Source organism: Bidens hawaiensis, unplaced genomic scaffold, assembly GCF_021521415.1.
Source record: "Bidens hawaiensis isolate Kalapana, Puna unplaced genomic scaffold, B.hawaiensis_p1.1 tig00003241_1, whole genome shotgun sequence".
Lineage (NCBI taxonomy): Eukaryota > Viridiplantae > Streptophyta > Magnoliopsida > Asterales > Asteraceae > Bidens > Bidens hawaiensis.
In genome coordinates, this window is record NW_027491177.1 from 595985 (window position 1) to 618746 (window position 22762).

The following is a 22762-nucleotide window of genomic DNA, read 5'->3' on the forward strand; positions in this document are numbered from 1 at the left end:
CCGAATGTTTAATAAGTCATCGCCATAACTAACTGGTCAGCTTTTTAAAAAATTTTCTGACCCAATCGTTCATGTGTGTATGTGTCTAGATGTGGTTGGTTTAAAAAACGTAAGGGTGTCAGATATATTTGTAGGATATCGGATCTAATATGTTGGCTCCAACAATTCCAACAATCCAATAATATTGTGCCATGCAGTACTAAATGGATGCTGACTGGACACTTGATGAAGCTGTCTAAGCCTGTTGTGGTTAAGCCGAACGGTGGATTCAGGGAATTATCTGATTTATTTGTATATTTATTATTTTCTTTTAAATTTGGAAACTAAAAACTAATATTACATTAAAATAAAAGTATTAACAAATAATACTAGTCTAGTACAAGATCATCGGGACGCCCACCACAAATGCTCGACCAACTCATGACGAAGGTTTCCGTGGACCTTGCGGTTCTTGAGATATATGACGTTATCATCGGTGATTGTCGATTCGATTCGTGGGACGTCACCTTGTTAGTTTTGACAAATAGCCATTCCTTGGTCCTAAAGAACCATGTTATGAAGAATTATACAAGTGTAAACGACATCCATTATTTTCTCCCTTAACCAAAACCGTAGCGGCCTCGAATCAAATGATTTTTTTTCTTTAGAACTCCAAATGCCATTTCAATATCTTTTCGTGTCGATTCTTGCTTCTTCTAAAAGTACTTTCGTTTGTCTTCAACTGGAGATGCATAAGCTTGAACATGCGTCGACCATTCGTTGTAAATGTCAACAACCAAGTAATAGCCATGCTTGAATTGAACCCCATTCGCATAAAACGATTGATTTGGCTCAACCCTTTCAATAATGTCATTGAATATCGGTGACTGTTCGAGAACATTTACGTCGTTATATGACCCGGTAATACCAAAACACACGTGCCAAAACCAAAGATCTTGGTTGGCCACCGCCTGAAGTATAATACTGGGGCCGAGGTGATCACCTCAGTGGAAATAACCTCGCCAGGTCGTAGGGCACATATCTCATCCAACACGCGTACAGTCTATGCTACCGAGCATTCCAGGGAAACCATGTTTTTCAATGTGCACCGCGTATATGGTTGGATATCATACAAAGTTGGTTTGCGCAAATATCCTCGTGAGTAAATCGATATGATCCCTATGTATAGACATTGCCAAGTAAACCCTCGAACAGTTCATAAATATAACAAAATGAAACATATATGTATATATGTATCCATTGACACAAAAAATGAAGTGAACCTCGCAAAACTTTTTAAGACATTTCTAGGTATTCATCCATTGCATCTAACAAAATTCCATATGCTAGTTGACGAATAACATATGTACATTTTTGGATGGTCGTGAATCACGGTCTACGTATTGTATCTTCTCTTTCTTGAAAAAAAGGATATTGGTCCGACAAATCATTTAATAAACACATGAATAGTTGTCTACTCATTCGAAACCGACGCCTAAAATTTTGTTTGTCATAAAGGGGATCAGGGCTAAAATAGTGACGTACCAAAGTTTCATTAGCGCCCACTCGATCTCGAGGAAGAAGTTGTTGTCTTGTTAGTCTTTGTCGTCCTTGAAAGCTTTCAACCAACCGGTTAACAGTTATTCTCCCGGCTTCAAAAATAAGGTTGTCTTTCTCCGAAGAGTCAGACAAATAAAAGGAATTTCATTGCATTTTTTGGTTTGTAATTGGGTGTATTGGAGAGAAATGAGTAGAATGAGTGAGTTTTTATGTAGATTTTTGTTGTGTAAAAGTGTTTGTTATACAGATAAATTTAGGGGGAAAAAACCTTAAATGGTCAAATGGCACCCCCCCAAACATTCCCTTAAAACGATCACTTTAGCCACCTCAAGCAGGCTTGCGACCGCTCGCGGATGGCCGTTGTGGTGTTCGTGGCCGACGTGGCTATCGTCGATCACTCGCGACTCCACAACGCATAGTCTAATATGTTGTGCAAAAATTGTGATTTCATTCAAAAACGCTATTAAGATTTGAGTTAGGTTTTTCTCTATATATGACCCATTATATTGTGACTAAATTACATAAAACATCTATTATGTTTATCTCAGTGTTGGCCCACGTGATGTGTATGGATCTAACACGTATCAGATCTAACATGTCCGATTGAGCGGAAATCATTCGAATCGATAAGTATAAATCAAAACCATGAACAATAAAAGTGTAGAAATAGAAAAAGATGAACACGAGAAATCATCATAAACTTCTTGGACTTCTTCATTGGTTCGGTCAGTTTCTCATGAGATAACTCGCAAAACCAAAATTTTACAAATGTAAGTGTTAGGGAATTCCATGGTGGAATTCCCTTTACATAGTGTTGGGACATTATGAGTTTGGTGGGCTTTTTTATCCACCAACCCAAGCCCATTACAATCATAACATACCAACCCAACACTCTAATTAACTAACAAATCGTTTTACGAAACTAACTAAAGTTACAATAATGAATAAACTAAAACGATGAACAATCATCGTGGACGAAAAATATCAACGACGCCAAATATCTAAGCCGACCTCAAAAACGGTATCAACACTCAACTTGTATGTTTTATCCTCAATATTTGCAAATTACTATGACCATCATTTACGTTTCGTCTTGGTTACACATTTTACATCCTGTATGGCTAACTTAGTTTTTTAAGTTGTCATGGCTTGCATTAACATGTGAGGGAAAATCGTTCTTTTTATAACATCCCCTATTTTTTATGTAATTTTAGAGAGACGCGCGTATATAAACAATTTTTATGATATTAGAGCCATATGTTTATATATCTCCTTTGTTTCTTCCAAAACTATATATATATATATATATGGCGTCAAATCACCATTACGCATGAAGAATTGAGGGCGTCAAATGAGTGAATGATCCTTCAAGTGCCATTGTAGTATCGAAGCAAGGGGTATAAGGGGGGAGGGGTGGTTCCATTTCCATCACCCACCACACCCAATGGTGGTGTGCCACCTCACCCCACCACATTCCATCACTAGTGATGGAATTTAGTGGGGTGGTGGTAGTGTGATGGGTTTTAATATACATACATATATATAGGTAATTGTGATTCGGTATATATATATATCACGCTGGATCCCCCATCACGCATGATGGGGGCACCGGCGACGGTGTTGATGAGCTCATCTAGCTAGATGGTTGGCTATCTAGCTCCAACCCGTCCTCCCTAATAATGGGACCAACTACAAATACAACCAATTAAAATATCATATTTTAACCTTTTTTTTAACAAAACTGAAAATAATTGATTTTTTCTTAAACCATAATCTCACCAATTTATAAGAGCTTAATGAGTACACAAAGGTTTTTTATTTTTTTATTTTTTAACTAGCCACCCTCTACACTTGGTGTGAATAAACATTTTGCAACGCAAGTACAAAATATACTTTTAGAAAGTGGTGTTTAGGAGTATTTGTTTATGTAGGTATAGTCCCTCTCATAAACAAGAGCCATAAGCGATTCTTTGACTGCTTTTCGGTTCACCATAATTGATTCATAGGACATCCACGATTGCGACAATTCACCTCTACTTGCTTTTATTTTTCGATAAAATGCCATCATACCTTCAATTATTTCTGAAAACATATAATAGAATATTATTTATATTTTTTGATTAATATGTTAGTAGTCGTACACAAAGAATAATTATAAAAAAATTAACTTTTCAGTTAACGTACAACTAAACATTATATATAATTTTAATACTGGTCTACTAGGGCTGAAGGTATGAGTCACTCTGGTTCACCAGTGATGCGAGGTCATTAAAACACCGTGCCCCCACCCCACCTCCAGGTCACTAGTGGCGTGATCTACGTGACCACCCTCATGCTCAATACTAACCAATCAATTGTTTTTCCATTTCTTTTTATTTTCTATTTTGTAGTTAAATAATATAAATAATTGGATTGATGGAGTCATGGAGAATGATGTATAGCATGTATTGAGTGGTATGGTTGAATGATGAAGGAAAAAACCACATGTGACATTGTTATGATGAATGATCCAAAATCATGAAGAGTAGCCCCGAATGCATAGCCAATGCACAAGTTTTAGAACAAGGCTGCGAGATGACGGAGCGTATGGCGGTCGATGACGTACATACCTAATTTGTACTCCTGGAATTATTTCCATCATCGAATCCTAGGTACCAAAAGATAAATATGATATAGCTTTGGCCCAGTACACCATGTTTAAACAAAATGACACAAGGAAAAAAAACCTTTGAAAACATTCGTCGAATGGTTTGAGACATCAAAATCACCCACTAAGCAATCAATTTGTTGGTTACAAATTAAGAGTCATTAGTTTAGTGATACTAAAATTTTAGATAAAACGTTTTTGTTTTTAAATGATAAGAGTTAAAATCCCGTGGATGTTGTGAGTTTAGTAATAAAGTTAAGGAGTGTGAGTTGTTGAAAAAACAAAATTTTGATGATTTTACCGAGAAGAGAAATAATATAGTTTTTTTTATTAATGATAAAAGTTATAATAAAAATAAATTTAACATGATCATAAACTAATTATAATACAATACAAAAGGGATACAAATGCTACAAATGACTAGAATAAAAATTATAACTATAATTTACATAAGTTAGTTACTTGTATTTAACATCTCTTTTAAAACATATTTTACGTCTCTATTAAAGAAAGAACGTGTATTTTTTGAACTTAGTCCATTCAAATTAGAACCTCTGTAAGTATATTTTTTATATGATATAGTGAATCTCTATATGTAGAGAACCACTATGGATTCTCTATAATTGTTCTCTATTATAGAAATATAGAAATATGTTAGACACAAATAACACTAAGTCAACGCTTGAAAAATTCAGTAGACGGAACAGTTGTTCTAACTTGAGAGTTTGCTGCCAATTATTTTATCAGGGCTGAATGCTCTAAGCTTCGAATTATTCACATTTTAAAGCACCTTTTCTTAACATTTTTTAGCATGTGTAATCAAATTAGCATGTTTTAGCGTACTAATAATGTTACTATCGTTGCTATTGCCGTCGCCACTGATAGTTCACTTTAGCTTGTTTGATTACTAGCAATGGTTAAAGGAAAATATAACTATTTTTTAGATATATGGTATAGGTTATGGTTTCAGGTAATTAGGTTAATCACTTAACACCATACTTGTGTATGAATCTGTAAATATATATATATATATATATATATATATATATATATATATATATATATATATATATTGGTCATTTCAGAAGTTTTTTTACAGCGAGAAGTGCGAGAAGTAAATGTGTAATTTCATTAATCCCTAATTTCACTTCCTTTCTTATGTGTAGGTGCGTTGTGTAGGTGCATATGTATGTGTGTAGATACATAGGTTTGAATGTGGCTCGGTACATTTATATGTTTGTAGGTTGGTTTGAATGTGTAATTAAGACATAAATACAACCGACCTACATATATGTATGTAACATCATATGAAAGGGAGTGAAATTTGGGATTAATGGAGTTATACATTCACTTCTCGCATTTCTCGCTGTAATATCACTTTTCGCAAGATCCATCCTATATATATATATATATATATATAATATTTATCAATCCTATACTTGATCACATACATGAATACGTATCATTTTTACAGTCTTGAATATTTTGGATATTTTGGTCGAGTTTGAATGAATATTTGTGTGTCATCTCTAACCGTCACTGTGACATATGATGAAAGATTTTTGTACTTAAAATAAGGATACTATAGTTAAAAGTTTAGCATTAATCGTATGTTTTGTAACGATGGCCGGATAGTTAATGTACCACGATGTAAACATAAAAAAACATTTTTGAAGATGCCTTTGTATTATAAAAAATTGTGCTTGATGAGAACTTTTAAGTTAATTAAGTGTACTACATACCAAAATTTTATAATTTCTATGACTATTTCATTTATCAGTGATATTTCTAAAAGAGTACCGATAGGCTTTCATTATTAGTTTTATGGTAACATGATAACATAAATATAAATAATAATAAAAAATGTTTAAAAAATATATATAACAAAAAGTATATGAAACGAGTTATTTACATTAACTACACCCATCCTCCACAAGTATTAGGTTCTCGAGTAGAGTCTCAAGTTCAATTCTTATTTTTGTCACATTGGATGGATTATAGTAATGAAAAGATTTAAGCTATGTCTTGCGAGGTTGTCTGTTCAAATCCCGGGCCTGGCCACGCGAGTTTTCGTCCCACAGTGTATTTTGCCAGAGAGTTTTGCTTTTGTGGCAGAACAACGATTGTTAAGTGGCAACCGACGGTATGGCTTCCCGTGGAAACGCTCAAGCCAAACTCTAAAGCCAGCGTAAACTCGGTTAAAACAACATAGTCTGACCATAGTGAACACTACTCTCCAATTTAAAAAATGTGATGACTTAACACAAGAAGAAAGTCATCTTTCTAAAGAAAATTTATATTACACCTATTCACACGTACATCAACACATTATTTATATTTATATAATTATATATAAGCATGTTTTCAACTACGTTGACAAGATAAATAAATTTCTACCCATTAACACATGAAATGTTTTTTTACAACCATCTAAGGAAAAAAAATCGAAATTGTGCTCCTTGTAATTTGTTTTACATGCATAACTCATCAAGAACCCTAGCTTATAAGCAGCAAGTCAACTGTCAGCAGTCAACGGTATCATTCGGTGTGCTATACTTGTCAACCCAAAACGTACACCGGTCTTTCATGGTCAAAGAACGCATTGGATCGAGCTGAAAACATCATTAATTTGTTGAACGTACTGTACGTGGTAGCGGTTGGTGTGAGATATTAGGGCGGCTGTCGGATGTGAAATAATCTTTGGTGTGGGAATCCTGATGATGCTGCACCACTATTTGCATACATTTGGTGTTGCTGTAGAGATGATGGATCACTTCCTACACCGTACACGCTGCTGTTACTAAACTGCATCTGCACTTCCCGCCATATTAATATATTGACTTCAAATTTATAAAACTTCAAATATTCATTAATTTTTGTTATCTTCATTATCATGACATTGGAACACCAAAAACAAATTTGAGTGGTATTAATGAAACGTTTTAAAAAACTTGGTTATAATTACTGCTGAATTATATAACCTTACTTTTCTTAACTATATATGACTATGATATTTGAGAAACAAATTAATCAATTGAATAAGAGAGAGAGAGATAGAGTGACTCACTTGATGAGTCGAGTTGATAGCATTCTGGTTGAACGTATGAGGCATGGTCGGGACAGCAGGTCTCATAAAATACCCGTATACATTGTTACCCATTATTGATGGAACACGAGATTGATCAATGTGTGTCTGGTTTAGAATCTGGAATGTCTCGGTTTCATTATAAGCTTCTCGTTTCCCTCCATCAAACCAACCGGAAGCCTTTTCAGAAGTTAAAATCATATGTAAACTTTTAGTTGTAACGGGAAAAAATGTGAGTAATATTAAGCAAACTATAATAATTGTATCTTTTCTAGTATATATTTAAAAGTTGAACATACCGCGGGTCTACTGGTTCCAAAGTGGATCGAGTTAGACTCGTGACTCGATTGCATTTGGCGATTATTTCCAAATTCTATATTTTGTGGTCTCTTTGAGTCTGAACTTCCCCCTAAGCTCAAATCCAGATTATGATCCGATGATGTGTTGTTAGATCCTTCTTACATTAAAGTAAAGAATCAATATATATGTGCATTTATGTAGTATAAATATGTACGTATCTAGTATATAAATATGTTACCAGGGGAGTTGAGTTCATTTTCATAAATCTTGGAATCAAAATTTGTAACAGCGTCATTTCCATTGCATTTAATTGCAGCTTTATCATAAGCCCTAAAAAGTGAATCGAAGAAACATTAGACTACTCCCATTGACAATCTCATAATAAAATTGGTGGACCCAAAGTTAAAAAAAATTGAAAAAGAAAATTTACCAATCTAGATTGGCAATCTGGGTTGGTAGAGCAAACCCAGATTGCAATCCAAACTAACCCCCAATAACTTAATTATTCAATTAACTTTTAATATTCGAACTAAAAAAAATAATTAAATACACGATATTTCTTAAAAAAAATTATGAACATTCTGACATAAATTTTATTTAAAACGGACTTCGTTAAAAAAAATATTTTTTTTAAGTTTGGTGGGTTGTGAATGTGTTTAAAAGATTGGGATAAATTAAATTATGTAGATTAAGGAGAGAAATAAATTTTATAATTTGAGATTGAGATTGTGAAATTGTTGATGAGGATAGTCTTATATTCCCATTTAAAACCCTTGACTATTAAGATTTGACAGTTAAGTACCCTCAAGAAAACAAGCATTTACCTGGCAGCTTCAACTTCAGTGTCAAAAAGACCCAAATACACATACCTGTTATACAAACCCAAATTTGTCACATGGCATAATTAATTGAACCAACCCCAAAAAGGCAAAAACAATAGTTCCAAAGTGTCTTGTTTCTTTATCTTGTGATAATTTGACAGCTAGCTAGACAGATAGTGTTACCCATATACCTACCCACTTATTTAATAATAATAATATTTTTATTTTAAAAAATCATTACTACTACTGCTATTTTAGCTAGTGTTTTCATGAGAGATTAAATACATACTTTTTTCCTAAGAATTGACCCATTCGAGCTTCCCATCGACCATATTTATGCAAAGTAACGCCGCGATATTTAGAACTGCCTCGAGGAAAACCGGTACTTTGTCTACGTAGTACATGCACAAACTCGTCCTTTGATAAATTGCTCATCTGATGTTTCAAACCAATATATATATATCACCAAAATAAATAAAAACAAAAATACCATAATTACATTTCTGTTTTGTCTTGAGAAACCATAAACAAATGTAAAAGGTGTTTCAAGATAAGGCTGCAACACCACTGTTAAAGATAAGGTGAGATCTGATTTACAAAATATACTCTTTTTATGCTCTTGCCTTCTCAAAAAACAAAAACACACCTGTTTTAGGTCATCTCCATAGTCTTCAAGATTGAAGTTTATGTCCGCCTCCACGCCCCGAAACTTGATCGCTGCCCGATCATAAGCACTGCATATACCAGTAGAAATCGATCTCCTTAGATTCAATTTTTTTTTATTTAACTTAAGATAATAATTTAGTTAACAGAAGTTAAGTTTATTTCGTGCGTGCTCACCGTGCAGCTGCATGTGCTGTGTCAAATCCACCTGTTGGTACGGTTATTAAATTAATAAACCTAGCACGTTAATAAATAAATAAAATGTTAAGGTACAAAATGTAACATACCAAGGTAAACCTGCTTCCCACAATCCCTGAACAAAACATGATTCAGTTTAGGCCCAAATATTATTTCAAAAAATGGTTAATAGATAAATAAAAAGAAAAAGGAAAGCCAATAATAAAATAATGTTGTTTTGATATAATAATAAAAAATTGTGTATTATGTGGTCTTAAAATAATGATGACGACGACACTTTGGGAATAGAAGAAGCTAGAAAAAACAACAACAACAATAATAATAATAATAATAATAATAATAATAATAATAAAACGAATAAAAATCAACCAACCATATGTGGGATTCCCATCGGCCGGTTCGCCGGTAAAAAGTAACACCACGGTACTGAGAGCTTCTAGACCGGGGTCCACGGCGGCTCTTCTTGTTGACCTTTCCGGCCAATCCAGTGTTACTATATGGAGGGTCCAATGAGTGTTGGGAGAATTTGACATCAACCCAGTTAGCAGTAGGCAAAGAATCCGTCATCACTCCGGCGACTTCACAGTCAGCCACCGGAAAGAACTGGTGCGTCACCGGCGGATTCCGATAACCAACCTCGTCGGAATTGTCATATTCGTCGGAATTCTGGTTTTCTAGATCATTAACCATGACGGATGAGCTGGAGTTTGATGCGGATACTTCGACTTGTTTACCTTTATTATTGTTATTGTTATAATATTCTTCAGCTTCCTCTGGTCGATCAGGTGACCCGTTAAGATCCCACATCATTATTTGCCTATATATACAAAATCAATAAAACTATATATATCAATCTCTCTGCATTTGATGATCAGATATAAATATATATATATTTAGGTTATGGCTCTTACCGGTACTTTGGTTCATACACACAAAACAGACAGTGGCATTGTGTGTATTTATTGTTGTTTGAGGGAGTTGAGATCTTTCTTTCACAGCTATCCGACGTTAATCAAATCGAAAAATTAAAATAAAAAAAGGTGAAGTGGGGTACTAGTATATTGTTGATATTTGGAAATAAGTTGATTTTTATATTTGGGTATATACACACCTGGTAAATAAAAAAAAGCAAGAAATATCTACCGACGCAAAATAAAATAAAATTAATCAATATGAAATTTATCATATCAAATTTTGGTTATTATGGATGGACCGGGTTGAATGAGAAAAAGAACATGGAAAACGTGTTTTGACTTATGCATACACCGAAGAGGTACCATTTGCTCACGCAAACCTTTTAGGCCATTGGTAATGATAAATGTCGTACCTTATTCAATTCAGCCGCTCGTGGTGATCTCCATACAGCACAACGCTGCTTGTGAAAAAAAAAGAAATTTTGCTGCCTATTAAAAAGTGCTTATTTAATTACTCATATATTTAAAAAATCAAACCAAACGGTCATATGTGATATGACAATATAACTAAATAGAAAATGCATATCATTAATTACAAAATACTAGAATTTTTTCTCAAATTCAATGCATCGATTCCCACGATTGCTAATGTTAATTTCTTTTAACATAGTCTTCTTGTTCGAATTCATTTGATGGATAGTGTTGGCTTTGTATGCCTTCTTTGGCCCGGTTTATTATTTGAAGTCAAAAGTGGAGACTTGTGTGGGCGGTCAGACCCAAGCTCAGTCCTGTTTAGATTACTTGTTTATAATAAAATACTAATCCTAGATTAATCTCTATATATTATCTCTATGAACTTGTAATCATTGTCACTCTATAAATAATATACCTAGTTGCCATCCGTGGACGTATGTCAGTTTAGACCGAAACCACGTTAAATCCTCGTGTTCATTTATTGCTTTAGCGTTTGTGTTCAGTTATTGTGTACTATAATCTTAATAAATAGTACAATTCCTTCCTTCACTTTCTTGCACAAGATACTCAAACACTCGTTTCCAAAAACCATGTGATCTTTGTTGTTATCTGTCTTAGTGTTTATAAACATATACCCAACTTTGCCAGCGCCACCAATTTTTGCCAGTTCCACGCCTTTGCCGTCCTCCTACTAATTGACTGGGAATAAGATTGGGTTGTTCCAAGCTCTTGTGGTTTGTAGGAAGAAATGTGTATGAACTATGTGTAAACTATTTGTAAAATGTGTGTAAAGGCTTGTGGACAATTGTGTTTATAATGGTTTAAAATTTTGAAATAATTATTTTATTTGAAATTCATCGTTGTAAGGAAGAGGTGATGCATTTCATTAATAAAGTGAAAATGGTGTGAAGGGGGATGAAGTGTGATGCACGTGACATTAACCGTGATACACTAATGAAGTTTGGCACAATTAAGTGTATGAGATAGTCTTATGAGCAAAATATGTTATAAATTAGTTTTGGGAGTAACCCTCTTACACAATGAGAGTTCACCAAGAGTGCCATCTTCACGCCAATACGACCCTCACACAAACGAGCGAACTGGGATAAAAGACAAGTGGTTGTTGCTTGCCTTTCGAGATCTGGTAAAACATAGTGGAATTGATTATTAACAAAATTGTGAGCACACATAAACATCAATACTTAAAAAGGGTTAAAAGCGTGCGAAAACGATCACAAATTATGTTTTTTCTAATGGTTATTATCAAGATAACTTCTTGATTTTTTTTATTATTATTTTTTTTGTGGTGGTTTTGATTAACAAATACTATAGGCAAAAAATTCAGAGATACAAATAGCATCACAATAGATATAACAGTCTCTAGAACCATTTACCGATGGATTCTTTACGGCATATTGCTAATAATAATTTATTCAGTTATTGAGACCATTTTGCTTTTTATGTATATGTATATGTATTTATTATTATTATGAACAGCTAAATGTTGAACATTGTGAAAAATAAACTCTAGACCTCGTATTTTACACCCAAACTGTCTTTACTATTTTTCAGAATGGGAATGACTATGTTGACCATTATTGAGTGATACTATACCTATGAGCGAGTTATAATCCAATAAAATATTATAAAAATACATCCTTTACAACAAAAATACACATCGTATTGTGTTCCAACATAGCAAAATCAAATGTTAAAAATAATTAACCAACCTAAAACCAAATGAAAAGATTTAGTTCAAATACCACAAATTTCAACATTGATTAACGACACATTCCGGAAGAAGTGTGACGAAATTTTAGTCACCTATACAACCAAATATAATTAAATGTAACATTTTGGTATGTACCTTCAAAAGCTACCTACTTCAACAACACATTAGCACAATCACATATGAAATTTGCCCGCATGGTGAAATTTAAATTTATGTGAATGACCCCCTTTTACTTTAATGTTTACGAAACCCAGATATCACTTAGCAATTCAGGCTTTTTGCATGTAAAACAAGTTGATTGTATGTATGTTATGGGAAATCTTTTCTAGCATATACGTCTATGTTATAGATTTTGTACTTGATTGTACGAGATGTGTAGCTCCTCGAAATAGATCTAGAAATTTAGTGTTCAGATCAATCCGCGCACAAGGAGCGCGGAATCCATCTTGTACACTCGAATATGTTATCGCTGCAATGGATCTTGAAGTGAAGTGTGCGAAAGGGAGTGTGTAGGGAGAGAGTATGGATAGGAATGAATGACAAAGGATTGGTGTCCTAGGGAGTATGCATTGCCTTATATACCCCTAGGCCCAATAGTATTAAATAACACGCAAAATGTCCAATGGATTTTCCTCATTGGCTTACAAGAGTTTAACTGAGTGACATAATAAACGATTACAAGTTGATCAAAAATACATATGCAAGCCTAGCATTAATATTAGCACTACAATATCTCTATAGGCTTGTGTAATATCAAATTCTTGACTTCTTCTTTATGCAATGAAGTGATGAAATAGTTGTATTGGTCCAAATGTTTGAACAGTCCGCTTTCAATGAACAAATAATTTCTAAAACCTTTAGTGATGAAGGCTATGATCTTTTTCTCGAAACTTGCTAGAGAATTAACTCTTAAAAAGGCAATGGATTTTGATACAACTTTATAAAATTCCCTTTGTTGAACTGAATCAACCCAAAAATTCTCGAAGATCACTTCACTACATTTTATCACAACTTCACCAATTGTTGTGTTCATTTATCCAATTCCCAATCTTTGGACTCTATAGTTTTGTTGAAAAACGGGTTGTCAAACTTCATATTGAGATTGGAACTTTGTGATTTTGACAAGGCTTCCTCTTCAACTGCTTATTTTCTGTTGCAAGAAGCGAGACTTGATCTTCTTTCATTATTTTTCTTTTATTATCCGTCAATCTCGAATTCTAAAGGGTTTCTAAATTCAATATATCCAAAATTTCATGACTCGGATGATTATTTACTTTCTTTACTTGATGGACCAGTTATTTTTAACCTCATCTTCTTTCTCGGTTTTTGGTTTGGTTTGGCAACTGTAAGATTGGGAACATTAGATGTGAGAGGATCAACATCTAATTCTCTTTTGCGGACGATTTTGTGCCAACCATTTCTTTGACATTGTAACTCGAATGATCTTCAGACACGATCAGATCATCTTCAGGTTCATCCACCAACTCACTGCATTCTTGTTTTATTTTTTGCGCTTCAACATCTACAACTTCATTCTCTTCAAACCAACAAACTTGATATGACATTCTATGATCAACTGCACACAAATAAAAAAAATAAGATGCTTCCGTTGATCCTCTGCTTTAGGGTCAAAGAAAATTCGAGCTTTTCAAAACACGCTTTTGATTTCAATAATTTTCTAATTAACCCATGAACTTTGTAAAAATTAACCCGCTAACATTTCAAGCTTATCTTTTTATAAAGAACTTTTTAACTAAGCAGTTAATGCGGAAAAATATCGGATATCGTTCAAGGACCGATATCTGAGATATCGGTTATCGCGGTGAGATATCGATGGGATATCGTTAATTTTAATATCATGTAAAATTCATATATATAGCAATTTAACACTAATAATTCTGTATAGCCTTCTACCATGAACAAACTAACCTTTTGCAAATTGCAACACACTAACAATCGTAGCAAAGTAAGAATTGATTAAGACGTAAAACACTAACATTGAACACTAAAAGTTGATAATTAAGACTTAAAACATTAACATCGGGAGTGTCGGTGATATATCGGTCAAATATAGGTCAATATCATTGATATTATCGATACCGATATTCTGAACCGATATTCTTCTTTATATATCGCCAAGGACCGATAACCGATATATCACTGATATATCGATGATATATCGACGATATCGATTGCATAGCTTTTTACCTTAAACGACCCATGTTGCAATTGGGTTAAAAGTACAAATAGCTTTACATGTCATGAAATGTAATTAATCTGGTACATAATGCATTGACTCAATTCATAAATAATGTATAAATCATGTTGAGAGTTATTGAGGGGATGCAACAACTTCTTAACTAAGAAACTTCTTTGGCAAAATGAAAACTGGCCCTTCGGTAGCAATACCTTTGCATGACATGGCCAGTGAGTAACCCAATGCCCGGGGAATGGTAACAACCACTACATTTCCAACTTGTATATATCTTTCTTTAATGGGGCCAAGAAGTTTATAGTAGTCATGAAACTCTTGAAGCCTTGGATTTTCACGAATAGTACAAACTTGATTTTGAATATCATGGAGAATTTCTTAATTGTGTGGTTATGGTTATAACTGCATGTACGATTTCATCCCACCATAGACGTCCAAATGGTTTCGATAATTGTCCCTCAATATGAGCATCCCATTCAACATGATTGTCACTATGAACACGAACTCCTTTTAAATCTCTAAAATTTGCACAATTGCACCCTTTTTCTTGGGAACTTGACAGAAACGCAGGTAATCATCATCATTTAACTTTAACGGATGATGATCATACAAAAGATGTTCGGAAGAATCCACACCCACACCCGAAAATCCTGGCATATCTTCCTTCTTTAGTCTTATAAACTTCTGGAATTATGTCTTGGGTGCGTCTTCGTAAAGAATTCCATCAAAAATTGCATCACCAAGAAACAATTACTTTCCCAACTCAGCTCCCTTGACATCATCATGAGTAACATCATTTGACTCAAATTCTAAAGGAAACGCTCCCCTTGTAACCACATTATGTGTAGGTAATGGGTATCAGAGCAATCTCATCCAACACCCCATATTATATGACGGGGTGTTTTTATAATTTAGAGATTAATTTAGGGTGTTGTGAGTGAAGAGTTTTTATATTTTAGAAAATGTAGTGATTTTTCTGTATATTTGAAAAGCTACTATTCCTCCCTATAATTTTTAAATATATTTGAAAGTAGTTGTGAGTGAATGAAAGAGAAATGGTAACGATAAAGGTATAAAAATATTATTTAATTGTAAAAGAGAGAAAAAAATATAGTGTGCTTTAGTGTAATTTTGAATTTAGGGATAGGGGGGTGGATGAGAATGCTCTCAGGGTAGTTTCTCATTAGGTGTGGCAGACCACATGAGCAATCTCATCCTATATTGTGGGAGCCCATAAGAACATGTTGTCATTAAGCTTATACGTGTTTAATAGTTCAATGGAACAAGGAGACTCAAAGCATATCTATAGAGAAACCCTTTAGCAAACTTTACTATATCTACAACATTTTCCATCAATGCAAATCTTGGATTTAAATACTCAACAATGTCTATGTAAACTACAAGTTGCTTGTTTTTCTCATCGTCTAATGGATCATCTTTATTCCAAATGAGGTTGAATCCACTTATACCCTGACAGGGGGGCCACCACAAACAACATCCACATCCCCAGGTAACGGTAAAATCTTTGATTGGAAACCATCCACTATAGATTGTTTTATCTTCTCCAGACAATCACTCAAGCCATTTAAAGGCTCTCAAGTGTCTTCTTCAGGACCATAGTTTTTCCAACGAATCTTAAGATATAGCCCACATTGCTTGATGTACTTTGGGTCACCATAACATTTAGACAAATCTTTTCAACTTCAAATACTTCTTCACCAAGATCATCATCATCATTTTCACCATTATCCTATGTTATTTCTTTTTCATCCTTTACAACATTCAGATAATCTCCACCACCAACTAAGAAAAGGACTGGCAAAGCCTTTCCTACTCCTTTGGCAATGACTGAAAATCTCTGCTAACTCATTTCTCATTTCACCCCTGACTCTTTTTGCTTGCCTCGTTTTCATTTTCTATTTCTTTTTCATTTTTTGCAAACATTAATTATATCTAAATGATAGAAATACGTCTAATCAAGTACGTAGAGCTTGAGTATGAGAAGACTGTAGCTTTCAATTTCTATTGGCTTTGAATCAGCTTAAACCCACAAAGACATTTAACATGTTACACCACAACGTGAATGGTGCGCTTTTTTTATAATTTTCACAGCTTAATAGACCTTTAAATTGAGATGCGAGTCAACACGCTTTAAAGATCAGTACTATATTTTCATGTGTACTTTTATTCATGTGCAATTAATCCAACAGATGTACTATCATGTTCTATATTGGCAAGAAAAACTCATTTTTCACAACTTTTTAGGGATTTTCAGCCTCTAAAGAGATTAACTCCTTCTAAACACAAGAATTTCTTATCAAACCATGGAGCTTCTACGTACTGTTTGTGAAGAAACACTAATTGACCCCGGGTAGATTACGGATAATCTGGGGGTTAAATAGATGTTTCCCACGAGGGGTTAGGTCCGGCAAAGATGGTTCTTCTGATGACCTGCAAAACAGACACCGTGAGCTCGTCACTAAGAAGGGGGGGGGGTACCTCCTTGTGACCACCCTCCGGCGTGAGAATCAGACTAGATTGCTCTTGAATATAAGTGTATATTAAGAGATTGCTAGAGAAGATAAGATAATGAGATATCAGATAATGTAAGATAATGTAATGTCCATACCATTCCAAGGTGTTGGAGTATTTATAGCCGAATGTAGGTTTCCAAGAAGGTACAGCCGGCTGAATAGTATTCCTGTTCTGCCAACTGTGGGCTACGCACATGCCATGCTGGTAGTTGGTGGGTAGGCAGCGGCTGATAGTGACCAGGCCGGCTGTGTACTATTCTTTTCCACCAACTGCAGGCTATGCACGTGCTACGACAGGTTGGTGAGTAGGCAGCGGCTAATAGTGACAGGGGTTGGTGAGTAGGCAGCGGCTGATAGTGACCAGGCCGGCTGTGTACTATTCCTTTGTCACAGTGAGCTGTCGCTGCTTTGGTCAGACCTTTTGTCCATACCTCGTCAGATACAGTACAAAAGGTCCTCCAGTAGCGTACGGACTGGCTCATTTGGGCAGGAGTATTCCCGGCTTTGGGCGGGAATGTTCCCGGCTTGCTCACTCCTTCTTCAGGTGACATTACTGAATTATTTAAGAGTTAAGTGCCTTGTGCGTGTAGCCTTGCTGCGCGGGTAGCCTTCCCTGATGGCTAGTATCCGTTACTGCGGGAACAGGCGGAGTACGTCGACCATTGGGAAGCTTTTCCTGCGGGAACAGCTTGCGTACAGCGCGTAAGGACGTCACGTCTCTGAGCATGGTGGGTCCTGCGGATCCAGTTGGTTTCTGCGCAGACGTCTCTCTTCAAGGTGAGTCTTGCGAGTTTAGCCTTTGCGCAGACGTCCCTGTTGAAGGTGAGTCTTGCGGTTTCAACTGCGCAGACGTCCCTCTTTGAGGTGAGTCTAGCGGGTCCAACTGGGCTCTGCTGGGACCTACCTCTTCAGTTTGTTTCAGGATTCTTTGTGAACAGTCTCAGTATTTGTGCAACTAAAACTGGTCAGAAAAGGGGCTCCTAGCAGGTTTATGTTTGGCAACAGAGGGCGAAATTGGTGTTTGAGAAACTGCATGTCTAAATCAGTTTTGGGATAGATTTGGATACGAGCCTGATGTGTGTTCGGACATGGGATGTTTTTCTTGTATTTCTTAATATTGGTAATCAAATTGAACAAAAAAAGTTAAAATTGATCAAGTTTTCACCATTAATTGATCGAGTTCAAAGCGTATAATTGCTATATTATTTTCAAGACTTTAGAGAATTGGATCTGTGATTTATGAGCATCGTGGATACTTATTTTTTAAGGTGATAATTTGATTGATGAAGCCGGTAATTCAAGTTCTATTTGTGGATATTCGAGCTCATCTCAAGCCTATACCACTTAAGATCCGAGAGAATGTATAAAGAAGTAAGGACTACTTCAAGATTAAAAAACATATGAGGGTCTTACCTTGAGAGGGGTGAATAAGAATGCAGAGGTTTTGGTTTACCGGGTTATTCATGAAGATGTGTGGCACGGTTAAACAAAGTTTTGATATCATAAGTCAAGGGAGGCGATTGTAAGGTCTAAGTGTGACTTACGATATCAGACGGTGGAAACTATGGGTATATATGTGGTCAATCAATCATTTAAAGTTGGCTGTAAATCCAGATCCTAGAAGAGAACTTTGATGCATGTTTACATCTTCAACGGGGAGAAGGCTTCCAGAAGGACGGTGTTAGCTATAAATAGAGCATTATTGTTCATTTTTATGTGTGTGTTTTATGGTGTAAATTATGCACCCACTAGAGCTCATCTTGGGTGGGATCGGTGTGCTTTGAATATACTAATATTTTGTACCGATTAAGATATTGTTTATACTCTATTTTATCTTTTTTTATTATTTGTTGGATCGTTTGATGTCACATAACCATCTCGATCGTTTATCAAGAGCAAATCCGTTCGTTTATGTTAGATCCAGTTTTGGGAGACCTAAAAGATGTCATGTTACGTTTGAACATTTGCGTTGCTAATGAATTAAATTTAAAGTTTAAGAACTATAACATGATCAATGAGTAAATCCACTCCTGGGTTTGGTCCGTTTCACATGTGAAGAATAGACAAATGCTGATGTAACAATGTGAAAATTTCGAGTTCAAAGTATCAACTTTCCAAAGTCTAAGAACTGAAATTGCCAAATTCCAAAGTTGAGGGTCTAAAAAGTAAATTATGATTTTCCTGACCCATCGCGGTACGCGACAGGTCAGAAGAAACACCCATCGCGGTACGCGATGGGGTGTCTGACAGCAAGACATGTGGTATGCTACGTGTCCACACGTGGCACAACGGTCGCCACGTGTCCCGACACGTGGCCACACGTGGCATGACGTCCGACACGTGTCAACACGTGGCACATCGTCTGCCACGTGTCAACACGTGGCAGACCTACTGGGTGACTCACCCGGGCTACGTCGCGGTACGTGACGGGTACCCAGGGTGCGGGCGCGGTACGCGATGGGACACCAGATGATGTATATAAATATCAAGGTCCGGGTTTCATTCTTGGCATCCCACAAATCAGTTCTCAAGTCTCTCTCTAGCTTCTCTCTAAAACCCGACAACCATATACTCGTTCCACCTCGATAAACGTGCCATATTTCATCGTAAAGCGTGTCCCGAACCTTCATTTGTGTACCGATGTTTCCTTGAAGTTTGTGCCACCCTCCACCCACATACGATAAAAGGTGTTGTTATAATGGCAAGGAATCTCGTAAAGCGTGTCGACGAGTGTTGAAGATTTGGCGTTCCTTGATTTGCGTGTAGAGAAAAGTAAAGCGGCGCCGGAGTGCTGCTCAAGTCCCTAGGGTTTCTATACGCCACTAAGGTTAGGCATAATAACGAATTCAATATAATTCAATATTATATTAAAGGCTCAAGCCTTAAGTCGAGGTTATACTCGATACCTCGATAAAAGAAAAGAAATATAAACATAACAAAGAAATGAATAAATGATTGATTATTGAATATGATGAATACGTATATATGTGTGTAAGTATATATGTATATATATTCTTTGTTATGAAAATATTATTTAATAAATAAAGAGTATTCTTAAATAATAATGAAAATGATTACGTTTCTTGGAGAAGAAGAAATGTTGGGTTTCTATATAAACTAAAGGTTTATAATTTACTTTTTAAACTAAAGGTTTTCAAGTAAAAGAAAATGAACTAAAGGTTCATCGAGGTTGAGATATAAAATAAGACTAAAGGTCTTAAGCCGGATCGTGTATCCGACTAACAAATATTTATACTCGTACTATAGGTGCGAGATAAAGAAGGGAAAGACCCTTGGACGGTGAGTGAAGCCGATCCTAAAGAGAAAAGGTGAATACGCCCCCAAACTTTTACTTGTTTTAAAATGAGTCAACTTGTTTTATGAAATTGTTTACAAGGAACTATGTGTTCCTAAAACCATTATAAATAAAGGGTATGAACCTAGCCCTCAGGCTGTGGTATACGTATGTCTGGATCCTTACATAGGTGGTACTATGCGATGTATGGGCATGATCGCACCACCCTTGGTCGTACGATGCTCTCTTGCAGGGAGTACGACCGTTGTGTATATTTACGGGTACTTAACTAAGTCGAACGCTGCGGTGTTTGCTGAGGTGACCTAGCGTAGAGGCTCACGTTTATAATGTGTTATTGACCTTGTTATTCCTAAGCCACGTTGGGCCGAGGCAGGCGTAGTCTCGAGGGGTAATAAAGTAAAAGAAAATATTTTTGCGTCAGCGTGTTCACCAGCATTCGTTGCTGACGTATTTTCTTACATTTTGCAGGTAAACAAAGTTAGAGCTTGGAATAAAGAAGTACTATGATATCCGATGGCTCGGAATTATTTTATATGAACTTAATATGGTGGTTTGTAAACATAAACAAGTAATCTTTTGTTAACAATTCTAAACGGGTGTTTTATAATCCCGTCTTTTGATATATATATAAATATTACATTTTGATCCTTAAAGTTTTATAAGACTCCCGCAAACTAACGCAACTCTGATCTATTTACTAATACGATACCAACTTATGGGTCGCACTCCTAGGCCTTAGATGAGGGTGTGACAGCTGACGCGAACCATTAACAAAATTAGATAAAACTCTAACGTCGAGACTGCTAGCGGTGAAATCGTTAAGATCTCCGAAGCCCTTGAAAACGGAAAAATACTTTTAGCTGGTTATATTCTACCTATTTATTTTTTACCCATGAGTTTGGCTGGTTTTGATATTGTACTTGGTATGGATTGGTTATCCGATAACCATGCCCGTATCTTCTGCAATAGCAAAACTGTTGAACTTCAAGCCCCCGATAAACGAACGATTCGAATTGAAGGGGACAAAGACGCTGGCCAAGTTAGCATAATCTCTATGATTAGGGCTAACAAATGTTTAAATCAAGGATGCCTCGCATTCATGGCCTACGTCACTGAAGAGTCTAAGCCAAAAGAAATCAAAGACGTTCCTATCGTTTCTAACTTTTCTGATGTCTTTCCTGATGAACTCCCTCGTATTCCTCCCGATCGTGAAGTAGATTTTAGGATCGATCTGGTTTCCGGTACTGCTCTGATCGCCAAAGCTCCGTACCGCTTAGCGCCAACCGAGATGAAGGAGTTGAAGAAACAACTCGATGAGCTTCTTGAAAAATGTTTCATTCGGCCGAGTTTGTCGCCTTGGGGAGCACTAATTCTATTCGTCAAGAAGAAAGATGGCTCCATGCGAATGTGTATCGATTATCATGCGTTGAACAAAGTCACAATAAAAAACCAATATCCACTCCCTCGTATTGACGATCTTTTCGACCAACTTCAAGGTGCTAGCTTCTTTTCAAAAAATCGATCTTCGTTCCGGCTATCACCAACTTAAAGTCCAATCCGAAGACATTCCAAAGACTGCTTTCCGAACAAGGTATGGACATTATGAGTTCACGGTTATGCCGTTTGGACTTACTAATGCTCCGGCCGCGTTCATGGATATGATGAACCGTATTTGCAAACCTTACTTAGATAAATTTGTGATCGTTTTCATCGATGACATACTCATTTACTCTAAGTCTAAGGCTGCTCATGAAATCCACCATCGTACTTTGCTTGAAATTCTTAGAACCGAGAAGTTGTATGCCAAGTTCTCGAAATGCAAGTTCTGGTTGCACGAAGTGCAATTTCTTGGTCACATCATTAACGTAAACGGTGTCCAAGTGGACCCCGCTAAGATTGAAGCTATCTCTAAGTGGGAGGTCCCGAAGTCACCAACTGAGATCCGAAGTTTCTTAGGTCTGGCCGGCTACTACCGTAGGTTCATCGAAAATTTTTCTCGTATCGCCGTTCCCTTAACTTCCTTAACTCGTAAGAACATGAAGTATGAATGGGGGACGAAGCAACAAGAGGCGTTCGATATACTCAAACAAAAACTCACCCAAGCACCTATCTTGGCTTTGCTAGAAGGTACTGAGGATTTTGTGGTATTTAGTGACCCATCTCACTCAGGTTTGGGATGCGTACTAATGCAACGCAAGAAGGTAATCGCTTACGCCTCTCGTCAACTCAAAGTACACGAAAAGAACTACACGACTCACGATCTAGAGTTAGGCGCCATAATCTTTGCACTTAAGATTTGGAGGCACTATCTCTATTGAGTAAGATTT

General features: G+C 36.0%; 1 protein-coding gene and 1 pseudogene across 2 annotated transcripts; both read right to left on the bottom strand.

Moving 5' to 3' along the window:
- Positions 1-6644: 6644 nt before the first annotated feature.
- On the bottom strand, positions 6645-10097 carry LOC143622689 (AP2-like ethylene-responsive transcription factor TOE3). Of its 2 annotated transcripts, none has more exons than XM_077093759.1 (10): positions 9627-10097; positions 9343-9368; positions 9233-9263; positions 9039-9126; positions 8682-8827; positions 8396-8440; positions 7810-7901; positions 7571-7725; positions 7250-7451; positions 6645-7002 (listed from the first exon to the last, which is right to left on the bottom strand). In XM_077093759.1, the coding sequence occupies exons 1-10, from the start codon at positions 10061-10063 to the stop codon at positions 6857-6859; spliced, it is 1368 nt and encodes a 455-aa protein (XP_076949874.1). In that variant the 5' UTR covers positions 10064-10097; the 3' UTR covers positions 6645-6856. The 2 variants fall into 2 exon arrangements, with proteins under 2 accessions (XP_076949874.1, XP_076949873.1); XM_077093758.1 differs by having other exon boundaries at positions 7571-7728.
- A 4608-nt stretch (positions 10098-14705) lies between these two features.
- LOC143622658 (DNA (cytosine-5)-methyltransferase CMT3 pseudogene) lies at positions 14706-16529 on the bottom strand (annotated as a pseudogene).
- Between the last annotated feature and the right edge of the window lie 6233 nt (positions 16530-22762).

Bases quoted from the DNA above. Each gene is read 5' to 3' on its own strand.
- LOC143622689 (XM_077093758.1), bottom strand. From the start codon at position 10,063: ATGATGTGGGATCTTAACGGGTCACCTGATCGACCAGAGGAAGCTGAA. The intron at 9,264-9,342 runs GTATGTTACATT...CCGTACCAACAG, and splicing joins TGGGAAGCAGGTTTACCTTG to GTGGATTTGACACAGCACAT. The intron at 8,441-8,681 runs GTATGTATTTAA...TTTGTATAACAG, and splicing joins GGTCAATTCTTAGGAAAAAA to GTATGTGTATTTGGGTCTTT.